The sequence below is a fragment of the Drosophila subpulchrella genome, unplaced genomic scaffold (genome assembly GCF_014743375.2).
Source record: "Drosophila subpulchrella strain 33 F10 #4 breed RU33 unplaced genomic scaffold, RU_Dsub_v1.1 Primary Assembly Seq15, whole genome shotgun sequence".
In the NCBI taxonomy this organism is placed as follows: Eukaryota; Metazoa; Arthropoda; class Insecta; order Diptera; family Drosophilidae; genus Drosophila; species Drosophila subpulchrella.
Window position 1 is genome coordinate 3,970,151 of NW_023665489.1, and position 19,759 is coordinate 3,989,909.

The following is a 19,759-nucleotide window of genomic DNA, read 5'->3' on the forward strand; positions in this document are numbered from 1 at the left end:
CATTGCGACCAGTGCGATATTAATAAGCTTATTCTTGCAGCACTGGGATATAATACAAAACTCAATAAATAAATAAAACATTCTCCATGCTAGCGTTTAAATTGAATTTAATTTTATCGTTCCCCCCCATTTTTTTCGGTTCAACTGAATTTGCACGTCCTGTGCCTTCGGATACGGTTTGCTTATGCAGATCAGCTGTTCGCTTCAGCGATTGGTATGTGAGCAAGAATCCGCTTAAAATTCCAACAGCAATTTTAAAAGGCTGTGTGCATAGGCTATTAGATGTATGGTATTTAAGTGGTAAGTTTTGAAACTAAAGTGGTATTTTTTTAATGCTTGGTTGTATTCTTATCTTTATTGGTGCGGTTACGCTGAATACCATTACGAGTCTTTATTTTCACTTTGGTCACACTGCCTCCAACAGCTGACGAGACTGTATAAAAAAAAGGAGGCACTTTTTAACAATTTATTTTTCCTTTGATATCGGGAAGCTTACACACCTTATATGGGCAAACGACGCAGTCGGGAGCGTGGTCGCGACCAGGAACCACATTTATCCGGCGATGAGGTGGTCACCAAAATAAACGATCGCAACTCAACCAAAACCAAGAAAGCCAAGCGAATGCGGGACCGCCATAACTCGCGTTCATCGGATTCCTCTTCCGAAAGCAAGAAATCGATTCGCAACAGCTTCTCGCCAGATAGAAAGAAACAGAGGCCCGTCAGGAAAGCCAGGGAATCACCTGAGGCCCCGGAGAAGCACTCCAAACAACCCGCAAAACTCTCGGAGGAGATGCAAGAGCAGCGCTCCAAGTGGGACAGTCCGGAACGCAGCAGCTCCCATCGAAACAGCATAAGGCAGCGACGGCACAGCCGAAGCCGCTCCAGGGATCGTGGCGAGCGCGAGAGGGAACGGGAGCGGGACAGAGACCGCGATCGGAACCGCGATCAAGAGCGGGATAATCACATGCACCGCAGCGGAAGAGACCGAGAGCGCAGCAAGCGATCCCCAGGACATCGGCAGCTGTCTCGGAGCAGCGAGTGCAAGGATCGCCAACGGAGGTCGCCAGAAAGGAGGCCAGTTCGGTAGGTCAGACAAGATTAATACTTAAACTTCGGTCAGACAATCAAACAAATTAATTTAGGATTAAGCTCGATGCTTACCTTAATCAAAAAGCCAAGAGAAGCTAACTCCGAATTTTACATTAAAAAATCGAAGTCCTTAAATAGTGCAATACCCGAGAGTAGAGGAGAACGAATCTTTATTTTTATTGATATTTTTTCTCACTATTTTTGCTATCGTTCTTATGGCAGCTTTATGATATCGTCCGATTAAAAAACAATTTTATTCGAAGTTCTGCAATTGTGAAAAAGAGTATAGAGTAGAACAGTATATATATGTATGATCAAAAACAACGAAACTAGAATTTTCTTTCTATTTGTCCGATCATTCCTATAGAAGCTAAGGGATATAGTCGTCCGATCCGGCTCGTTTCAACATACATGTATACTACCTGGACTAGAATGAAGGCTGGCGATATTTTCGTCCGGATATCTTTAAAACGACCAGCCCAGTTTGCGTAGGAACGGGAAGACTTTGCAAACTTCTGACTGATGTCATAATACCCTTGTAGAGGGAAAAACAGAAATATTCATGAACCAAATGTTGTATGAAAGGTTCCATTTCGTTGCCTCATTGATTGAGGTAGGTATCTGGACTTACCATGAACAAACACACCAAATAAGCTATTTTGTTTTACATTTTAATACACATTTATTATACCCGTCCGTCCGTCTGTTAGCTTGTCCGTATGAACGCTGTGATCTCGGAAACTATAAAAGCTGCAATACTGGGACTAGGCATGTAGATTCTAGAGATTCCTGCGCAGCTAAAGTTTGTTTCGTCAGTATGCCACGCCCACTCTAACACCCACAAACCGCCCAAAACTGTGACACCTACAGTTTAAATGCTAGAATAAACATTTTAACTGAAATGTATTGTTCTCATAAATACCAATCGATTGACCCAAAAAAAAGTTTACTACGCCCACTTAAATGACCACAAACCGCCCACAAACTTCAAAAAATCTTAAAAATGAACGCGGATATCTCGGAAACTATCAAAGATAGAGAATTGGGATTTCAGATTTCGATTCCGTAGCCTTGTACGCAGCGCAAGTTTATTACGCGATTATGCCACAAACCGACCAAAACCTGTGGCGCCACAATTTTCATGCTTGAAAAAAATATTAACTGAAATGTATTAGTCTCGTCAATACCTATCGATTGACCCAAAAAAAAGTTAGCCACGCCCACAAACCGCCTAAACCTGTGGCGCCCACAGTTTTCACGCCACGCCCACTTACCAAACTTTTTTTTGGGTTAATCGATAGGTATTGATGAGAACAATACAATGCAGTTAAAATGTTTATTCTAGAATTAAAACTGTAGGAGCCACAGTTTTGGGCGGTTTGTGGGCGTTAGTGAGGGCGTTAATACTCTAGTTTACGGTCCTCACCCCCAAAATTCGCGAATAAATTATCATCGACGGACCGCTAATTCTTAAGAATTTACATGAAGAAATAAGGCGCGGTCTGCCATGGTTCTCTTGTAATCGAATTTCAAAGTTACGTGTTTTGCTATAAAAATAAAGTAGCCTTTTCGACGACTTGACATACAAAATATATTGGCTTTTAAATGATTTTTAAAAAAAAATCATGTAGGCTTTTGAATTTTTTTAACGCAACTACAAAATGTCTCTGTGCGAGTATTTCCTGAAGAAACACAAATCCCACACCACATTAATTCACGGCAACTTCACAGCGATGGCCAATTTATACAATCCAAAGATAAAATTATTTGATGTATGTTTAAAAAAAGAAAACTCAAAATTCGTGAACGTAAAAATAAAAAAAGTCGTCCAAAACAAATTAGGCATAAAATTTAAAAAAACATAAAAACATTAATGCTTATTATTTTGACAAGGGATAAAAAGCCCTTATGTTTTTATATCAGAACACTCAAAATCATAGATAAGGCTACTTTATTTTTAACTTTGAAATTCGATTACAAGAGAACCATGGCAGACCGCGCCTTTATTTCTTCATGTAAATTCTTAAGAATTCGCGGTCCGTCGATGATAATTTTTTCGCGAATTTTGGGGGTGAGAACCGTAAACTAGAGTATTATCGTGAGGGCGTGGCACACGGACGAAACAAACTTGCGCTGCGCAGGAATCTCTAGAATCAGCATTTCAATCCCAGTATTGCAGCTTTTATAGTTTCCGAGATCACAGCGTTCATACGCACAGACGGACAGACGGACATGGCTAGATCGACTCAGCTGATGAAGAATATATATACTTTATGGGGTCGAAAACGCTATCTTCTACCAGTTACATACTTTCTGACAAAACTAGTATACCCTTTTACTCTACAAGTAAAGGGTACTAAAATGTTAACTGAAATGTATTAGTCTCGTCAATGCCTATCGATCGATTGACCCAACAATAGTTTGCCACGCCCACTCTAAAGTCCATAACGCTTAAATCGGTCTGCCGCCCACATAACCATATATTGAGATCGCTGCTTGCATATTTCCATCTCCCTTTTGTCCCTTTAACTGTGTAACGGGTATCTGATAGTCGAGGTACTCGACTATAGCGTTCTTCCTTTAAAAATATTGGGTAGTAATCTAGAACAAGGTCCTGTGCCCAAAAATTGTGAAAAATTACACTCGATGGACCGCGGTTTCTTAAGAACTTGGGACCAAATGTTTTTCGGCGGAAATGCGTGGTTCTCTTGTAATTGTGTTTTGCTATAAAAACAAAGTAGCATTTTCTATGATTAAGCCTTTTCTATGCTATAAAAACATGAGCTTTCCATTCGTTGTCAAAATAATAAGCATTCTTCAAAAATCGAAAAAAAATCTGTAATTGTTTTAATAGCAAGCCAGTCCTCACAACCGCGAATTAAATATTCTTGAAAGACAGTGATTCTTTAAGAACTCGTATTATATGTTGGTCATACTTTGCAATGTGAATTTAAAGAGATCTCGGTACAAGGAGGATCAATTATTTTCAAATTTTTTGGATCGCGTTAGGTGTCTCTGGAGAAATATAAAGAGGTCTTTTTTGCTAATGGTAAAAGTCTTTAAATGGTAGGGAGCACTTAATGCAGTTGTCCAATATCATTGGCAAGGTATTCATAACTCCACAAAATAAAAAATAAAAAGGTAAGGTAGTGTAGGGTATAAAGACGAAATTTTCGTTTTTTGAATGTCACTTTAAAAAAAAAATTTTTTTTCAATAGTTTGAAAGCAGAAAGTTTTTAACATCTTCGATGGTAAAATTCTAGTGTAGTGAAATCCTATAGCTCTTGGCGTAAACCAATTTGTTGTTCACTTTTAAAAGATGTAGGGTAAAGTGACGAAAATGAAAATTATTTATTTTTTCTTCAAGAAAAGTAGAAAATGTATTATAATGAAATACAAATTTACTGTACACTTAAATGTTTAAATTGCTAAAATTAAATATAAAAAAAAAACAGTTCACAAAAATTAACGAAAAATATTTGTTTTTAATAAGTAGAAATTAGTAGAAAAGAAACAAATAACGATATAATGTCAAGAAATACCCAAAAAAAATTAAATGTTCAAATTCTACAAAATGTTTGTCACGATACCCTACAAGGTACTGTTGGAAATATGATGGTGCCTCTTTCAAAGGGCACAAAAGAATAAAACAACAAGAAAGGAAGTTAACTTCGGCAAGCCGAAGTTTGTATACCCCTACAGTTATAATTATTAAATTTATTTCGAAATTCTTAAAAATACAAATAATGATATTCCCAATAGTATATGATAATATGTCAAAAAACACCGAAGCTATAATTTTTTTCATATTATTTTCCCACCAATTTTCCAATCGTTCCTATGGCAGCTATATGATATAGTCGTCCGGTTTAAATAAAATTAAATTTGAAATTCAGAGTTAATAAAAAAATGTAATTTCCAAGTGTAGGAGGTTATATGTTAAAAAACACAAAAGATATAATTTTTTTGTAATTTGTTTTTCCGAAAATTCCTATGGGAGCTATAAGATATAGTTGTCCGATCCGGCTGGTTCCGACTTATATACTACTTGCAAAAGAAAGAAAACTTTTGGGAAAGTTTCAGACCGATAGCTTTAAAACTGAGAGACTAGTTTGCGTAGAAACGGATGGCACTGCTGAAACCGTTACAAATTGAAATTGTTTTTTTTAATATTTGCTCCACATTATTGTAAATACATTGTCGGCATGACAAGAGGAATCGACCACAATTATTTGGAATTTTTGACTTGACGTCACATGTGAGATTTCACGAGTTCGTCTCCTTACCCTACTAGTCACTTTACCCTACACTCCCCTAACCTTGATTTTTATTGCACAATACTTAAAATCGAAGAAAAGGTTTTTTTGTTTTTATAGTACAACAGGCATCTTTGAAATTCAACTGCAAGAAAACCACGCATTTCCGCAGAACAATTTCTGCGGATCTATTACCAAATATTCGAATATGCGCTTTTAATGGTTACCATTTTAGCTTCAATAACCCTGCAAATGTAAGACTTTCAAGACTTTGAGTTATCATATTCACAGATATGTATTAGTTAGGTATACCTTAACTTAATAGGTTTAGTAATGAATATTTATTTTCTGTATTCAGCCAAAGTAGAAGTCCCCGCGATCATTCTCATCGCGTGGGGCCAAACTTCGGCCAAGGACGACATCGAAATCAGCGTCGCGACATCCGAAACAGGAATGAGGAAGAGCAGTACAACTGGGGCAAGGCAGGTGACGATAAGGCACCGCCGGAAGGAGAGGAGCCAGTGGACAAGGAGAAGCCAAACTTCGGTCTAAGTGGAGCACTCACCGAAGACGCCAACAAGGTGAATGGCGTGGTGGTTAAATACTCAGAGCCCCCGGAGGCCCGCAAGCCCAAGCGCCGCTGGAGATTATACCCGTTCAAGGGTGAGACGGCGTTGCCCACTCTGCATATTCATCGACAGAGTTGCTTTCTGGTTGGGCGCGACCGCAAAGTGGTCGACCTAGCGGTGGATCATCCAAGTTGCTCCAAACAGCATGCCGCCCTGCAGTACCGACTGGTACCATTCGAGCGGGAGGATGGCAGCCATGGGAAACGCGTGCGGCTATACCTCATCGATCTGGAGTCAGCCAACGGCACGTTTCTAAACAACAAAAAGATTGATGGCAGAAAGTACTATGAGCTAATGGAGAAGGACGTGATCAAGTTCGGCTTTAGTTCCCGCGAGTATGTGCTGCTGCACGAGAACAGCAAGGAAGACCAGGAGGACGACGATGTACATATCAAGGATGAGCCGCAGGATTTGCTTGCTGAAGTGGCCAATCCTTAGATCGCACCCATACTTTAGTTGTATTTGTTAATTTCATTAAGCTAACTACAGACTTTTATGTTTTGCGTTTAGCAACCCAGGCCTTGCGCGAGAGAATATGTATGTATAAAGTCTTACGGAACACGGTTTTTTCGTGTTCACTGCCAACAAAAAATAAATTGTACTCGAAATCCACATTTTTCGTGAAATCAACATAAGGTCAGCCGAAAAGTGCTGACGCCGTGTATTCCATGGCTTGCAAGATCTCCAGAGTTTCAGTTTTAATTTAATGGTCAACACCATGCGCTGGAAGTTGACGATATTGTGGCTCTTCGTTTCGGTGTATGCCGCACCTGTGATAAGGTGGCGGCGTCAAATAGTGACGCCTAAGCACTTGATGGGACCCCCTTTGCCAACCGGCTTTCAGGGCAAGGTAGTGATCACACCGCAGAAGCTGAGAGAAGTGGCTGATCTGAGGGCCACGATCCATAAGGCCATCGATGAAGACACCTACGTGGTGGCCGCTCCGCCATCGCAGGTGAGTAAGCCAAGGAATTGTCTTTCAACTATTTACGATAACAACCAAGAATTTGACATCAGAATGGTTTATTTTAATTCAACTATTCTGCGGATTTGCCCCTGTTGTGGTATTGCTTCCTGTCGGTCAAGTCCCACAATAATGGGCAACAGCTTGGATTAGGCGTCCATTTTCATCTGCACTGACCTCCTTTAACCGTTTTTGGGGTTTTTTCCATTTAAAATCTTTAAATTCCCCACCGCTTCTGCACGAACACCGCCAAAGATTAAATTTCTTATTATTGGTCCGCGGCTAACGGCGTTCATCGAAAATTCACTCGCGAAATCTGGTGTTTTTTCCTGGTATTTCCTTAGCTCATCTGAGTACCGCGCTAAAAAACAGATCCGACGAAAAGCTTTAGCCGCCTGTTTGCCTCTCGCTCACTCCTATGGTTAACTCGCGGTTTCCGTCGATGTGAGTACTAGTCTATAAGAACTACAAAGTTAGGAGTTGGCATTCTGATTCTTGAGGTTCTGCGCAGCGCAAGTTTAGCAGGGTGCCACGCCCACTCTAACGCCCACAAACGTCCATAACTCTAAAACTTGTCTAGCGTCCACATTTTTTTAATATTTTGTAAAAGTGTAAATATTGTTTTGATCATTAATATCTATCTTTATGCCGAAAATTGTTAAAATCGTAGAACTCATTAAAATGTTATAAGCAGATAAAGGAATCGACGAAAGGTGGCGCTGTTGAAGGGTGTGCAATCTCCATCTCCCTTGCACTTATATATATATATATATAGCGTTCCCTATTGTTCAAAATTAAATACGTCCATGATTGCTCTTGTGTTGTTCCCAAATAAATGTGAAAGAATGAATGGGAAAATTAAATGTTTCGTTTTGCGAATGATTTCCGATTGAAGGTGAGAAGTTTGTCGTTCAGACCGGAAAAAGATTGCGTAAAGCCTGGTGCTCAGAACGGCTAAGAGTTTTGCTAGTCGAAAAATCGTATTCTTTGTAGTGTGACCAAAGTTTTCAAAGTTCAGCCGCAATGCATGTAGCGTGGTCTTACTGTCAAGCAGCTGGGTTTGTTTTGTTGACAAACGAAAAATTGGAGCAATTTAAAAAAAACGAAACTGCTGGTGCACAAAGAAATAAAAATAAACGGAATGTTCAAATGATGATTTTATTTATGTTAAGTAGTAGTTAAAGGCTTCCTTCTCGTGTCGCGGGTGCTTCGCCATCTTCTCCGCGCCATCTACAGTCCAGCACCGATACGCAATGTGCCAGCATGGGCCTTGAGGGAGTGGGAGCCGCATTGGGTAGGACGTTGATCTGCTCGTAATGCAGAAAGTCGCCTAGAATCCTAGCAGTGGCTTGTAATAGCTCCTACAACTGCCACTTAGAGGGCGGCTTTATTTTCTTTCTGCCCATAGAAGCCAACGCTTCCTCCAGCTCCGCTTTAGTCCCTTTTAGGTATTTATAACACCTTCCTCGCTGGAGGTTGGTCATTTCCTTAAAAAAGTAAGCAATGTTTCTTTTCAAGATGAGATGAATTGCTGGATTCTTAGCCGTTGGAAAGCTCCTTAGGCCAGAACCAACGAAAATTTCCTTATAACGGCGCCATTGCAATGCAAATACATTTCCTTCTCAAAAAATCCCGAAACGTCAAGTACTAAAATCACCCAAACTCGAAAAAAATACTGAAAAAAACACTGAAGTGCTGAATCGATTAGCGTGTGCAGTCCCATTTTCCGCTGCAGCGAGTTGTTTCGACTTGTTCTCTTCTCTTTCCTACACGTGTATTTCTTATGGAGGAAAAAGTCACTAAGGCGGAATATGGTCCCTGAAGCGAAAGCACCCTATATCTGTACAGGGTATAAGCAAAGACCATAGAATACCAAGATGCGTAACGAGGAGTAAGAAAATGTACACAGGCGGCCTAATTTTTGCAAAGCAAGACTCACACATATGGGAATCTATTTTTAGATTGCCGTTGCTTTGCTTCCTTCTCTCACCCTCTCTCTTGCTATCTCGTTCACGACACTCCGCGCTGTGAAAAAGTCAAAATTCAATTTTTGTCTCAATTGTCGATTCTTGAATTATGTTGACGAAAAGGAATCGATCTAAAAGACGCATTGCTCATGTGGGTAATAAGCGGGCTGTGGCGCCCTGCGTATGTTGGTGATCCGTGAATAATGGTTTTGAGTTCCAGGTTCGAATCCACTCTGAGACTGGATTAAACTTAATTATACCCGTTACTCGTAGAGTAAAAGGGTATACTAGATTCGTCGGAAAGTATGTAACAGGCAGAAGGAAGCGTTTCCGACCCCATAAAGTATATATATTCTTGATCAGGATCACTAGCCGAGTCGATCTAGCCATGTCCGTCTGTCTGTCCGTCCGGATGAACGCTGAGATCTCGGAAACTATAAGAGCTAGGCTATTAAGATTTGGCGTTCAAATTCCTGAGCTTCTTACGCAGCGAAAGTTTGTTTCAGTAGAGTGCCACGCCCACTCTAACGCCCACAAACCGCCCAAGCCTGTGGCGCCCACAATTTTCATGCTAGATACAAAATTTTAACTGAACTGTATTGGTCTCGTCAATACCTATCGATTGACCCAAAAAAAATTTTGACACGCCCACCCTAACGACCATAACGCTTAAATCTGTCTACCGCCGGTAGGTGGCGCATTTCAATCTCGCTTTGCTGCTTGCTTATCTCCATTTCCCTTTGGTCCCATTAGCTAAGTAACGGGTATCTGATAGTCGAGGCACTCGCCTATAGCGTTCTTCCTTGTTTTTTTGTGTAGTTTCTTTTATTTTAATATTTTTTTAGCTGTCCTTTTTTAAACAATTTTTTAAAAAAAATATTTTTGATAGATTTTTTATTTTTTTTATAGTTTTTTCATTATTTTAAATTATGCTGGGACTTTAGGAATTAATCGCTCCTATAGATATATTTTTTTGGTGTAAATTACATATCAAAGGTTTTAAAAAAATATCTAATAACAATAAAAACATGAACACAATAAGCAATTCACTTTGAATCAAAGCGTAATGTGTATAAAATGCAAATGTTCGATAAATAGATTAAAGCTTTACTGTTCAAAGATCCCCAGATATTTATTTTTTTATGACGAAGTATATTTAGCTTATTGCTCCTTTTACATTTGTCTGGGGAGTCTAGCCACTTACAAGTTTTGTACAGCAAAACTAATAAATTTATCTTACATTAGCATTTTATGTGAATAGCACTCATCATTTTCAATAATTGTTTAAAAAAAACCGATTGCATAAAAAAAAAGTTGTTCCCAGTCGGAGTGGAACTCCGACCTGCAATTTCCGCGGTTGAGCGACTAGACCCCTTTCCTACAGGCCATTGACACCTCGCGTTAGTCAAATGCGAGATTGACCCCTTATTGCAGCAGACCACACGAAATGATACACCAACACAACCAAAGAGCTTTACACGGACAACGCACACTAGCAAGATCGAGAATCCACATCGAAAATCCACACCAAAAATTTTGCCGTACGTTGTATGGCCGTTACTCATTTTGTAGTTTATATTATCTTTGGTATAAGGCTCAGCGCCTTGAGTTGGCTATCAAGCATTTTGTACCATTGATGTCCACTCTGCTTCAGGGGGTAGTGCTTTTTGTAACTTGCACACCTTTTCGGGCCCATATATGTACATATGTATCTGCTTCTCTTTAGGCGCTTTTGCCTAAGGCTATTAAAAGTCGTATTGAGCTCATTCGGGGTACTGAAGAGAAGGTTTCATCAAAATCAATGCCTTCGCGTTGAGTAAATCCTTTGGCAACCAGGCGAGCTTTGCGACAATTTACCTTTCCATTCAGTAAATATTTGGTTCGAAGTACCCATTTAGTTTCGATAAACTTATGGTTTTTCTGAAGATCGACGACCGGTACTCGAGTGTCAAGGCTTCCTTTCCATTCGATAGCAGTTGCACTTTTAAGGGCTGCATTTTCAGTTAGTTCTTCTGAGTTCATTGTGAGTGAGGTGGCTAAATAGAATTTATCTTCTTTGTCGGACTCAAGCTTCTGTTTGGGTGTGCCGATTTGCTTTGCAAGTTTTTGATTGTTAATTAGAATGGGTCTTCCTGGCTTACCTGTTAATTTCTTCTTCCGGAACCACGTTTCGTCAGTACTGCTGGTTCTTACTGCTGATCTTCTGATTCGGAATCTTCTGGCTCGGGATCTTCTAATTCTAGATCTTCTAGTTCGTGATCTTCTGGTTCAGGATCTTCTGGTTGATCGTCTGCCACCGGTTCGACCTGATCTTACTTTTTGATTTGGCCAAACTTTTGCATATGTTTCATAATGGGGATTCTATTATTCCCCAGTCTGAAGGCCGTTTCACTACATATGCTTCTTGACGGACATCTGTTTTTATACCCGTTACTCGTAGAGTAAAAGGGTATACTATATTCGTCGGAAAGTATGTAACAGGCAAAAGGAAGCGTTTCCGAACACATAAAGTATATTTATTTATTTATTTCACTATTAGCTATTATACATAAATCGCACTTACAATATAATAACTAATTTAGGGAAAGGAGTAACTAGCTACTATGGCCATCGACTCGACAATTGATAACAATTTTGTTACATTTATATTTGTGATTTAACATTTGATGAGAGCGGATATTAGATAATTAACAGGGGTGTTTAAATTAGGTGTATATTTTTACATATCCGTAGGAAAGATAATAATAGTTTGGAGTTGGCAGCTGTTAGGTCAGTTAATAGATTTGATGGCGGGGTAAGACCGAATAGGTTTGTTCTGATGTTTTGGTAGTGTCGGCAGGTATCTCGTAGATGTTTTACTGATAGTTCTTCTCCGCAATTAGGGCAGTCTAGCCGACTTTCCCCATTAAGGATGTGCTTATGTGTGAGATTTGAGTGTCCGGTTTTTAATCGAGTGAGAATAGCGCATTCCCTTCTGTTGATTGACGAAGGGAACTTGATGTCTTTCTTGTCAGGGTTAAATTGTTTATACCAGTGGTTAAACGACGACCAGTCTTCCAGTTCGATGTCCAGCAAAATGTTTTTGATGTTTTCCCAGATGTCCTGTTGTACTCCAGGTATGATTGTATGGCAGGGAGCCCGTCCGGCTAATTTTGCAGCATTGTCGGCTAACTCGTTCCCAATGATTCCTATATGAGCCGGGACCCATAATAGTTTAATTTTGCTATTGTTTTTGATGCAGAGGTGACGAATTTCGGATAGAAGGTTATTGTTATTGCAGAAGTTTTGTACTCCTTGCAGGGTGGACAGACTATCACTGCAGATGATATAACTTCCCTTAAGTTCGATAGCAAATTTAATTGCCTTTATAATAGCTACTGCTTCCGCAGTAAAAACTGAGAAGTGGTGAGGTAGCTGACCCCGTGAAACAATTAGTCCGTGTTGGTCAACCACTGCAAAGGAGGTTGTGGCGTCGGACTTTGAACCATCGGTGTAAAGCCATTTCCTATCGGAGTATTTATGGGTAACTTCTTCGAATAGCTGCTTAAACGTTGTGTTGGAGTCCTTGATTTTTGGAAATCATGAAGTGTAGTGTCTACGGCGGTGGAGTGTAATTTCCACGGAGGGGATGGAATGACTTTGTTCCAACGATAAGGCGACCCTATGTTGTGTCTATTAATAAAGGTTATACATCTTCGTATCGTAGATTGGACTTTGAATTTCCTACTGTGCTTCGAGGCAACTTAATCAATTATGGACAGCAACAAAGCTCTTGTTGCTTGTATAAGTGTGGTCCGGTGGATGAGAGATCGCTTAGATGTTAAGAATTTAATAATGTTTAGTCTATTGATAAGTTTAATCTACAGTGTTGTTTAAATGTGAGTCGTTTATCAATTGTCAGGCCAAGTATTTTAAGAAAAGAAACGCGTTCTATATCTATGTCATTGTACGATAATGGTGGGTATGTACAGCGCTCTTTTTTACAAATATGAAAAACCTTACATTTATTTACAGCAAGGGTCGCACCGAAGGTGTTACCGCAGATTTGGATTTCATTAAGGACTTCTTTAAACTTAATATTCAGTGTAGTAGTATTCTTAAATTTGCTAAAAATTATGGCATCGTCCGCATAAATTGCCAGTTTAATTTGCTTATGTCTTAATATTATGTTATTTAAGGACTGGAAGGCAATCATGAACAATACCACAGAGAGGGGCGATCCTTGTGGGATGCTATTGTGGAGAATATAGAATTTAGATACAGTGTTGTTAACTCTTACTCGGATAGAACGGTTGATCATGAATGCCTTCGCTAAGTTGAAGGTCTTTTGACCTACCCCCCACCGGGAAAGTTGATCCAATACTGTATGCACCCCTACGCGATCGAAAAGCCTTTCAAAATCAGTTGCCAATACGGTAACATGATTTTTGGTAGAAAGGGCATCCGATGCGTAATGGTGGAGATGCAGAAGGGAATCAAGAGTGCTATGCTGTTGCTTAAAAGCTGTTTGGTGGGGGCTGATAAGTTTATGTTGTGTAATGAACCACATTAACCTTTTGGCTAACATTTTTTCTAGGGTCTTGCTTAAACATGGGAGTAAAGAAATAGGTCTTAATGATGTTATTTCGTGTGTTGGTATGTTAGGTTTTAGGATAGGGATAATTATGGCAGATTTCCACACATGTGGATAGGTACCCCTAGCGAGCTTAGCGTTATACATTTCTAATAGGCGGTATTAAGCTTCGGAGGGCAATTGTTTAAGCAATGGGTATGAAATTCGGTCTATACCGGGTGTTTTCCCTTTCGCATACTGAAGGGCATATTCAAGCTCACTAAGCGTAAAATTTGAGTCAAGGACTGTATAAGCGGTCGACAATTTGGTGGGTGTGTATTACTGAGAAAGAATTTCTTCTTTACGGGTCTTGTATTGGTGGGAGAAATTGTCGTCCTTGGAGTAGTCCGACCAAAAGTTCCCAAATGTCTACGGAGTGATGGAGATCTTCGTTGTTATATTTAATTTTCCTGAGGTTATTTGGAATATTACCAATTAAGCGAATTAGGTCAGACCAAGTTTTCTTGGTCGATGATAAAGGGGTTATATTAGAAGTAAATCTTTCAAAGGATTCCCGTTTTACTCTTTATACCCTTGCAGAGGGTATATTGATTTCAGTCAGAAGTTTGTAACGCAGTGAAGGAGACGTTTCCGACCCCAAGTATATATATTCTTGATCAGCATGACTAGACGAGTCGATTTAGCCATGTCCGTCTGTCCGTCCGTTTCTACGCAAACTAGTCTCTCAGTTTTAAAGCTATCGGGCTGAAACTTTCCCAAAAGTCGTATATCTTTTGCAGGTAGTATATAAGTCGGAACCAGCCGGATCGGACAACTATATCTTATAGCTCCCTTAGGGATAATCGGACAAAAAAATTTAAAAAAATTATATCTTTGGTGTTTTTTAACATATAACCTCCTTTGCTTGGAAATAACATTTTTTAATTAGTTTTGAATTTCGAATTAAATTTGATCAAAATCGGAAGACTATATCATATAGCTGCCATAGGAACGATCGGAAAATTGGTGGGAAAATAATATGAAACAAATTATAGCTTCGGTGTTTTTATACCCTTGCAGAGGGTATATTGATTCAGTCAGAAGTTTGCAACGCAGTGAAGGAGACGTTTCCGACCCCATAAAGTATATATATTCTTGATCAGCATGACTAGACGAGTCGATCTAGCCATGTCCGTCTGTCCGTCTGTCCGTCCGTTTCTACGCAAACTAGTCTCTCAGTTTTAAAGCTATCGGACTGAAACTTTCCCAAAAGTCTTATATCTGTTGCAGGTAGTGTATAAGTCGGAACCAGCCGGATCGGACAACTATATCTTATAGCTCCCATAGGAATAATCGGACAAAAAAATGAAAAAAAATTATATCTTTGGTGTTTTTTAGCATATAAACTCCTAAGCTTGGAAATAACAATTTTTAAATAATTTTGAATTTTGAATTAAATTTTATCGAAATCGGACGACTATATCATATAGCTGCCATAGGAACAATCGGAAAATTTGTGGAAAAATAATATGAAAAAAATTATAGCTTCGGTGTTTTTCAACATATAACCTCCAACGCTTGGAAATAACATTTTTTAATTAGTTCTGAATTTCGAATTTAATTTTATCAAAATCGGACGACTATGTCATATAGCTGCCATAGGAACGATCGGAAAATTGGTAGGAAAATAATATGAAACAAATTATAGCTTCGGTGTTTTGTAACATATAACCTCCTACGCTTGGAAATAACATTTCTTAATTAGTTCTGAATTTCGAATTTAATTTTATCAAAATCGGACGACTATATCATATAGCTGCCATAGGAACGATCGGAAAATTGGTAGGAAAATAATATGAAACAAATTATAGCTTCGGTGTTTTTTGACATATTATCTTATACTATTGGGAATATCCTTTTTTGTGTTTTTAAATTTAATAATTATAGCTGCAAGGGTATATAAGCTTCGGCTTGCCGAAGCTAACTTCCTTTCTTGTTTAACATATAATCTCCTACGCTTGGAAATAACATTTTTTAATTAGTTATGAATTTCGAATTTAATTTTATGCCCATTTGCCTTGGAAAATTTACATGCGTGCCGTTTTGTGTAAAAAAAGTGCGACCTAGAACTATTTTTTTCGGAATGAGTTCCAGAGCTTACGACTTTAAAATCAAAAAGGCCTGAAAATTTCTAAAGAATTTAACTTAATTTATGGTGTTTACACAAGGGTGGAGTTTTGGATTTATTTGCGGGGTTACGGGGTCAACACGGCTTTTTTTTTACATATATTTTACATAGGCAACTAAAGGTGGGCAAAATCAGGGTCTTTGTCGGGTGTTTGGTGTTTTTCGGTACTATTGTTCGTTGACGATGTATCACTAAAGCCTAGAAAAATATCATAGTAGCCAGCACAGATATATTAAAATCAGTAATTTACTTAGAGCCTGTAGACAAGCCTTTTTGAAATGCTACAAATCGAATTCTAAAGGAAGCCGTAGCAATATTAACATAAGAGAACGCTATAGTCGACGGCTTCGACTATGAGATACCTGTTACTCAGCTAAGGGGAGTGCGAGGGATTCCCATGATTGCACACACCGAAACAGCACCACCTAGCGTCGAATTGCTTACAACTTTTCAATGAATGAATGGGTATTATTATTCAGAACAAACCCTTATTTACAATTTTTGGGCTGCTGAAACAAACTTGTGCTGCGCAGGGAGCTCAAGAATCTGCATGCTTAATCCCAACATTCTAGCTCCTATAGTTTCCGCGATCTCAGCGTTCATACGGACAGACGAACATTGCTGAATCGACTTGTCTAGTGATCCTGATCAAGAACATGTGTGTTTTATAGGGTCGGAAACGCTTCATTCTACCTGTTACATACTTCCGGACGAATCTAGTACACTTTACTCTACGATTAACTATAATTATAAATATTGCTACGGAAATGTTATTTCGTAGCATTTCAAAAATGCTTGGCTCCAGGCGTTAAAGAAATTACACTAGTAGCAAAGCAAACAGTAAAAACTATACATGTAGCGTAGCATTTTGAAAGATTATTTCAATATATCTGTGCTGGCTGCTATATTTTTACAAACAAATTTTATTTTTCATTTGCCTTTGGGGGGTCAAATGTAATTTTAGACCATAACTTTGTTCACCAGTATCGCTTACAACGCTATACAGATTAGACCCCCACGGCTTTTAATAAATCAAAGGTTTACGTCTATTTAAGTTGACTTTAATTGACTTTATTTTATACATTTTTAATATAATATAATATTAAAACCGAACATTTAATAAAACAAACTAAAAGAATGTACATATATTCCTGTATTTGCCGTTTGGAAGTGACACAGAAATCTTTTTTCAAGTAAATCAATAATAATGTCAATATTTCTATGTCATCCTCGAATGGCTTTATAATTATACCATCTTTGCATGCATTTGTAATATATCACCTTCTAACTCAATAGGATTTTCTGGCCAGCCTAGGTGGCAGTTGGCCAACACCTTTATTCTTGACCCAGCCCTGGAGTGCGCCAGCCCTTAACTTTACCATCCTTTGGCCCAGATTCGGCTGACAGCATGCCTTACCACTTTACTAAATTTTGTAGATTGTAATAACGTCAAGATGACCGGTCAAAGAGGTGCGGAAATCGCAGGAGCTTCGAACCGCGCCGCTTGAAGAACTGGAAGGAACGAAAGAGTAAATGTGATCAACGAAACAAACATGAAGCAATAACTAGCATTTCTTTAGTTTTTATTGTTCTTTAATTCGACAAATCTGAAAAAATAATCAGGGTTTTATATGAAGTAAACTACGGAATAATACGGTTTAGCAAATATTGGTTGTTTTTTTGTTATGAATTCAATTTCAAATGTGTTTGCCCTGTACAACATGTCATCTTAACCACTATATATTCAATTAGTTTTAGCGCTAGTTATATTAAAGGTACCACAAACAAAAAATGGTCTAAAATATATGTTTACACTATTTAATATTTGTGTGTTTTTGGGTGCGGGATCGCAAATCAAAATCAATTACACAAAATTTGGGGTGACACACAGTTCTGATCGATCGAAACTCGGATGCAATTCTTACGTACGTCAATACAAGTTTCACCCAAAAAAATGTATGTGTCCACCCGAAACATGTTTATGGAGACAATAACAATCGTGTATATTCTAAAACCAAGCCACATACATTTAAACGTCAATATACATATATAGAAGGGGTGCCACAGAAATTACTTCAGCGCTAAGTCGTGTACAATTTATATTGATGCACAAAAGAAACCCAACCCCCTTACAGTGCTTGGCGATTTTTGTGGCACCCCCGTATGTTTTACATCTCCAATATATCCATTTCTTTATAGGTTAAAAAATATGTTTCGTCTTGCGTCTTTTAAAGTTTTGTTCCCTTTGCAATGAAAAACAAATGCCAAAGAATTGTCAATGACATAAGAAACGATTTGAAAATGAGTATAAATGATATAGTCGATCATCTCTCGACTATTTGGCAACCCAGCACTCTAATTATGATCGTAGGCGGATTTGGAAGGTAGATCTAGCTTTTATCTAATTTTAATTTGTTTGCATTCGTTTGACTTTTATGTAACTTTATTCATTACTACAATGGTTTTTGTTTATGTTAAGTAATATAAGCATTGTTTTAATCAAAATCGACTTTACTACAACATCTACATATTTTAGGTCTGAAGTAGCTTTTTACATAAATTCAGTACTTTTAATAAAAAAAAAACAATTGGCTTATAACAAATATACACTTTAACAAGTATTACAATGTTTATTCTTAAAATCTGTTTAAATCCAATTACTGTGGAGTATTTTAACTTCAAATATTAATTACAACCCGAGTACCTTTAATATTGAGTTTAGGAATTGCACTTTGTTATGTCAGATTAAACATTATAATTAGTAAAATTTTAAAGTAAATTAAAATATCACTTTTTAACTGAGCTTAATATAAATAATAAAAACAAACGAATTTCGGATAGAAGTTTATTGTTATTGCAGAAGTTTTGTACTCCTTGCAGGGTGGACAGACTATCACTGCAGATGATATAACTTCCCTTAAGTTCGATAGCAAATTTAATTGCCTTTATAATAGCTACTGCTTCCGCAGTAAAAACTGAGAAGTGGTGAGGTAGCTGACCCCGTGAAACAATTAGTCCGTGTTGGTCAACCACTGCAAAGGAGGTTGTGGCGTCGGACTTTGAACCATCGGTGTAAAGCCATTTCCTATCGGAGTATTTATGGGTAACTTCTTCGAATAGCTGCTTAAACGTTGTGTTGGAGTCCTTGATTTTTGGAAATCATGAAGTGTAGTGTCTACGGCGGTGGAGTGTAATTTCCACGGAGGGGATGGAATGACTTTGTTCCAACGATAAGGCGACCCTATGTTGTGTCTATTGATAAAGGTTATACATCTTCGTATCGTAGATTGGACTTTGAATTTCCTACTGTGCTTCGAGGCAACTTAATCAATTATGGACAGCAAGAAAGCTCTTGTTGCTTGTATAAGTGTGGTCCGGTGGATGAGAGATCGCTTAGATGTTAAGAATTTAATAATGTTTAGTCTATTGATAAGTTTAATCTACAGTGTTGTTTAAATGTGAGTCGTTTATCAATTGTCAGGCCAAGTATTTTAAGAAAAGAAACGCGTTCTATATCTATGTCATTGTACGATAATGGTGGGTATGTACAGCGCTCTTTTTTACAAATATGAAAAACCTTACATTTATTTACAGCAAGGGTCGCACCGAAGGTGTTACCGCAGATTTGGATTTCATTAAGGACTTCTTTAAACTTATTATTCAGTGTAGTAGTATTCTTAAATTTGCTAAAAATTATGGCATCGTCCGCATAAATTGCCAGTTTAATTTGCTTATGTCTTAATATTATGTTATTTAAGGACTGGAAGGCGATCATGAACAATACCACAGAGAGGGGCGATCCTTGTGGGATGCTATTGTGGAGAATATAGAATTTAGATACAGTGTTGTTAACTCTTACTCGGATAGAACGGTTGATCATGAATGCCTTCGCTAAGTTGAAGGTCTTTTGACCTACCCCCCACCGGGAAAGTTGATCCAATACTGTATGCACCACTACGCGATCGAAGGGCCTTTTAAAATCAGTTGCCAATACGGTAACATGATTTTTGGTAGAAAGGGCATCCGATGCGTAATGGTGGAGATGCAGAAGGGAATCAAGAGTGCTATGCTGTTGCTTAAAAGCTGTTTGGTGGGGGCTGATAAGTTTATG

At 38.4% G+C, this 19,759-nt stretch overlaps 2 protein-coding genes across 2 annotated transcripts; both read left to right on the forward strand.

Annotated features, from left to right (window-relative positions):
• The first annotated feature begins 401 nt into the window (after positions 1–401).
• Positions 402–6,589, forward strand: LOC119558916 (FHA domain-containing protein DDL). The gene is made up of 2 exons (XM_037872118.1): positions 402–1,086; positions 5,707–6,589. Exons 1-2 carry the CDS (start codon positions 506–508, stop codon positions 6,413–6,415), a joined length of 1,290 nt encoding a protein of 429 aa, XP_037728046.1. The 5' UTR covers positions 402–505; the 3' UTR covers positions 6,416–6,589.
• A 94-nt stretch (positions 6,590–6,683) lies between these two features.
• On the forward strand, positions 6,684–18,157 carry LOC119558917. Its single transcript, XM_037872119.1, has 2 exons — positions 6,684–6,932; positions 16,945–18,157. Exons 1-2 carry the CDS (start codon positions 6,684–6,686, stop codon positions 17,050–17,052), a joined length of 357 nt encoding a protein of 118 aa, XP_037728047.1. The 3' UTR covers positions 17,053–18,157.
• Positions 18,158–19,759: the final 1,602 nt, after the last annotated feature.